Source organism: Sander lucioperca, chromosome 7 (assembly GCF_008315115.2).
Source record: "Sander lucioperca isolate FBNREF2018 chromosome 7, SLUC_FBN_1.2, whole genome shotgun sequence".
Classification (NCBI taxonomy): domain Eukaryota; kingdom Metazoa; phylum Chordata; class Actinopteri; order Perciformes; family Percidae; genus Sander; species Sander lucioperca.
In genome coordinates this window covers 21848785-21853784 of record NC_050179.1, presented here as the reverse complement: position 1 = coordinate 21853784, position 5000 = coordinate 21848785, and the positions used below count along the sequence as shown (strand labels likewise).

General features: G+C 41.2%; 1 protein-coding gene and 1 long non-coding RNA gene across 6 annotated transcripts in view; one reads left to right on the top strand and one right to left on the bottom strand.

The window, feature by feature from the left end:
- LOC116059833 overlaps positions 1-5000 on the top strand; it is a 21304-nt gene that overhangs the window by 4635 nt on the left and 11669 nt on the right. Inside the window, exon 1 of one of the 5 annotated variants that reach the window (XM_031313101.2) lies at positions 707-1038. The exons of the other annotated variants lie outside the window; for them this stretch is intronic. Coding sequence (XP_031168961.1) covers positions 795-1038 — 244 coding nt within the window. The 5' untranslated portion in view covers positions 707-794. Of the gene's footprint in view, positions 1-706; positions 1039-5000 lie in introns of those variants that run through there. 5 annotated transcript variants of the gene reach the window in all.
- LOC118495489 overlaps positions 3761-5000 on the bottom strand; it is a 19417-nt gene continuing 18177 nt past the window's right edge. Inside the window, exon 3 of the long non-coding RNA XR_004897930.1 lies at positions 3761-3819. This is a non-coding gene — a long non-coding RNA (uncharacterized LOC118495489). The remainder of the gene's footprint in view (positions 3820-5000) is intronic.

The following is a 5000-nucleotide window of genomic DNA, read 5'->3' as shown; positions in this document are numbered from 1 at the left end:
TCATCCGTGTTATTTTTGGTATAAATTAAAATTAAGAAGTTAAAAAGAAACCCAAATTTCTGATATAGACATTTAGAAAATGGGTCAAATTTGACCCATAGACAACAGTAGGGTTAATTAAGATGAGAATGAATTTGTCTTTTGATTTTTTTTTGGCTTCAGGGGCTCGGTACACAGCGGACAGACGAGACACCGCGCTGCTTTTCACAATATATTAACAAAATGATAAAATAAATATGATCCGTGACAATAAGCCATTCAGTAAATACATACAGACAAACATGGACAATACAGGGTGTAAACAATGCACATTAAGGAGGTTGTAAGGCAGTCCGGACGGCTTTCTTATGTGTCAGTCATTTTAAAGTTTAAATATAATTAAGTTTAAATATATTTAAATATAATTTCACGTTAAAAACGGCTTTTTTTAATTTATTGTTTTACTTTTTTTTTTTTTAAAACGGGAATAAAGTGTGTTTATTTAAGTCTGACAGCCAAACTAATGTTTATAGTAATAATATTAATATAGTAAATACTGTCTGATGTTTAAAATTAACACTTAACAAGTTAATAATCAATGTGTTGACCGTTATTATTCAGATTTTCGTTGCCACAAACTACCGGTGGAGCTCAGAGGTCGCCATGGTGATGTGACGTGACGTGCCGTCGCGCCGCAGTGCGTTCTGGGAGATTAGCCATATCTGTTAGCGGTTACTTGTTTAGCTCAACGGTTGTTTTCATAACTTAACGTTTAAACGTTACATATCTCCGCGCGGGGTTTTATATTTTAATGAATGGGAGGCAGAAGCTGCTGCGTCATAAGCTGCTGCCGTAAGTCTCACGACCACCGCGGGAGGAAGATCCCGAACGGACTCACGTTCCACTGTTTCCCCGCCTGGAGGACGCATGAAGGGGCGCAGGTCTCCCGGCTCACAGAGCGCCGGAGGGCGGCCTGGGTGGCTGCCGTCGGCCGGCCGGACGTCACCTTCCACCGCATCCCCACCTCCATGAGAGTCTGCTCCAGACACTTCCACTCGGGTCAGTTTAACCCACCTGTTCTCTGTCGGGTCAAAACCAAAAAATCTACACTTTTTAAGACGTTTTTCACTCTATTTTTCCGACATTTTCGGTGCTTTTTTTCAATGGTTATTTTTATTATTATTATTATTATTATTAATATTATTATGTTGTTTATTTATTATTATTATTATTATTATTATTGTTTTTTTTATTATTTTATTATTATTATTATTATTACTATTATTATTTTTATTATTATTATTACTATTTAATATTATTATCATTATTATTATTATTATTATCATTATTATTTTTATTTTTATTTTTATTTTTATTTTTATTATTATTATTTTTACATATACCACTTCCTTTCACTACCATGTATGAACTCCACTAACACCAACTTTTACACTTATTTTTGGAATATCATGGTCAATAAAACCTAAATTTTTAGGAAATTATACCTAATTCTTTTATTTAAAAAAAGCAGGAATTATGAATTGTTTAGACTAATATTAAAAGGAAGGATAATCAAAGAAGGCTGTATTATACCGTATGTCAACTTTCAGTTGGGTTCAGTTTCAAAACATTTAAAAAAAAAAAAACATTGAACTAAACAAACAAACAAATAGTGAATGATAGTAGAGATCCGATCTGTTGTTGTACTTGCGAAGCGCGTTGTGTGAAATCATCCGTGTTATTTTTGGACAATCAAAAATAGGTATTTAGAATTAGATAGTTAGAATTAGGTAGTTAGAATTAGGTAGTTAAAAAGAAACCCATATTTCTGAGTAGAGATGCACTGATTCCAACTTTCTAGGCCGATTCTGATTTCTGATTTTCTTTGAGTTAGACCAGCTGATACTGATTTTAGCCAATTCTGATTTAATTTTTTCTAACCACTTTACAGCACACACATATTTATTTTCTATCTTTTCTTTAATAGAACATGTGTTGAACAGATAATGGATCACTATAAAATAGAACTATATAAATTACTCCTGGTGGGACATTCACACACATCTAAAGAGCAATGTTAGAACCATTTCCTTCTTTTCACATCAATATCAACTAAAGAAATGTGATATATTTAGCAAACTAAACTTCTGTATGTATGAAAACAGGGAAAACAGGTAACAAGGCAATAAAATAATATATAAATAACAAATAAAAATAAAATAAATATAGCCTTGCAGTGTAACACAGGCCTGTTTGGACGTCAACAGTAACGTTACCTGAAAACAGCGTGTAGTTCCTTTTTTAGCAAGTTTTCTTTATGTGTCATTGTGCATAAATATGAACACCACCGTTGCTGTCAACGGGCTTATCTGCTAACGTTAGTTATTGACGCTAGGTTTTTAATGTTGGTTTACGACTTTATGACATTTCATAAACAGCTGATGGAGCGGCAGTGTGCCGCTGCTACATGCATACAGCGGAAACCCTGCATGTGCACGCGTGGTGTTGATGTTGCGCGATGTAAATCATGTGCCGCCTGAGTGAATTTGACCGCCATGAAATCACCATATGTCAGACTGACCTGCCGGTCATGGCCGATGATGTGAAAACCGGCCAATTCCGGTCACCGGCCGGTCTATCGGTGCATCTCTATTTCTGAGATAGACATTTAGAAAACAGGTCAAATTTGACCCAAAGACAACAGGACGGTTAAACGGAAAGTAAATAATGTGATGTTGTGGTTAGAAGGGATACAGCTACGGCCGGAAGTTACGCAAAATCTGAATCAGGGCTTGTTGACACAATAAGGTGTATAACATGCAGCGGCGGAAGAAGTATTCAGATCCTGAATTATTTAAGCAAAAGTCACTTTGGTTTGAAATGTGCTCGGGACAGAGACGCATTCATTGTTCTGTTCTCTTTCGCGGAGGTCATGTTTTGAAAGATGCTGTCCTGTAGCTTACTGATGTAAATGAATGAAAATGTAAACAAAAATGTGATGATGTCCGACACGTTTTATGAAGAAGAAAGCCTTTAGTTTTCAAAAAGCATTACTGTCCGTCCACACCGCCGCCGACTTGATCTTCTAAAGATACAGGAAGTCATTCATTTTCAATGGAAGCTGCTTCTCTCAGCTGCAAGGAGCGGAAAATCTGTCGGCGTCACGTTTTGGGCGTTTTGAGCGACCAGAGCGTCAATCAGAAAGTTGAAAGTAGGTCAACTTTATGGTAATGAGCTATGACGCCGTTCAGCGGCAACCAATCAGAATATAGACGTCCTTCACGCTGGCTGATTCCAGAGAAACATACGATGTAAACTTTGGTTCCTACCAAAACATTAGTTCAGAGAAAAAGGAGGAGAAGCTCATCATGGCCGTTGCTGGGTTCCCTATCATTTATGATATTTGCGTATAGGGACCAGTTAACGTTACCTGCCGGTCACATGGTCTCTAAACAGTCCGCTCACGGTGAAGTCCTGCACGGATCAACAGCTGGCGGCTGCTCGCTCTGCCTGCACGCTGCTGCGGTTCAGCGGCTAACGAGCGAGCTAACTGCTAACAGACACCGCTGCGACCAACAACCAATACACATTCTGTCATTATATATGTCATTTATAAAAGGTTTCTAGTGTCAGTGTATTGGCCGTGCAGTGGCTGCTTGATCTTTTTCCATGATGAACATGGAATGAAAAATGAAAAAAATTATTTCAAAACGGAGGAAGGAAGGCAAGAACTAGAGGGTGACACGGGAACAGTTGTCTCTCCCATCCCGTCACATGACTGCCCCCCCAAAATAAATCCTGTCCTGCAAAATCCCGAGAGAAAGACTCCCGAATCCCGTCCTGCTCCTGTTTGGTTCCCTATGTATGTATGTGTGTGTGTGTGTGTGTGTGTGTGTGTGTGTGTGTGTGTGTGTGTCTCTGTGTGTGTGTGTGTGTGTGTGTGTGTCTGTGTGTGTCTGTATGTGTAGAGCTGTGTGTGTGTGTGTGTGTGTGTGTCTGTCTGTGTGTGTGTATCTCTGTGTGTCTGTGTGTGTGTGTGTCTGTGTGTGTGTCTGTGTGTCTGTCTGTCTGTGTGTGTGTGTGTGTGTGTGTGTGTGTGTGTGTGTGTGTGTGTGTGTGTGTGTGTGTGTCTGTCTGTCTGTCTGTCTGTGTGTCTGTGTGTGTCTGTATGTGTGTGTCTGTCTGTCTGTGTGTGTGTGTGTGTGTGTGTGTGTGTGTCTGTATGTGTGTGTGTGTGTGTGTGTGTGTCTGTCTGTCTGTCTGTGTGTGTGTGTGTGTGTGTGTGTGTGTGTGTGTGTGTGTGTGTGTGTGTGTGTCTGTATGTGTGTGTGTGTGTGTCTGTCTGTCTGTCTGTCTGTCTGTCTGTCTGTGTGTGTGTGTGTGTGTGTGTGTGTGTGTGTGTGTGTGTCTGTCTGTCTGTCTGTCTGTCTGTGTGTGTGTAGAGCTGTGTGTCTCTCTCTGCTGGGGGGGTTAGAGGTAGTGACCATTGTTCAGGACTCCCTCAGGTCACGGTGTTCCCAATCAACAAACGTATTGGGAGTTCTAAGTGATTCTCTTTTTTAAAACCAAATGCCTCGCAATCTTTGGACACCCTCACCGCGTTGCAGCGTCATTTTTTAATTTAATCTCCGGCTCCGTCCCGAACACGTTACCGACAGTGAAATTGACTCCTGTACCGGGAATCACGTACCCCTGCAGTCCTCCAGAGTACCCCTAGGGGGACACATACCCCCTGCAGTCCTCCAGAGTACCCCTAGGGGGACACGTACCCCCTGCAGTCCTCCAGAGTACCACTAGGGGGACACGTACCCCCTGTAGTCCTCCAGAGTACCTCTAGGGAGACACGTACCCCCTGCAGTCCTCCAGAGTACCACTAGGGGGACACGTACCCCCTGCAGTCCTCCAGAGTACCACTAGGGGGACACGTACCCCCTGCAGTCCTCCAGATTACCCCTAGGGGGACACGTACCCCCTGTAGTCCTCCAGATTACCACTAGGGGGACACGTCTCTCCTGCAGTCC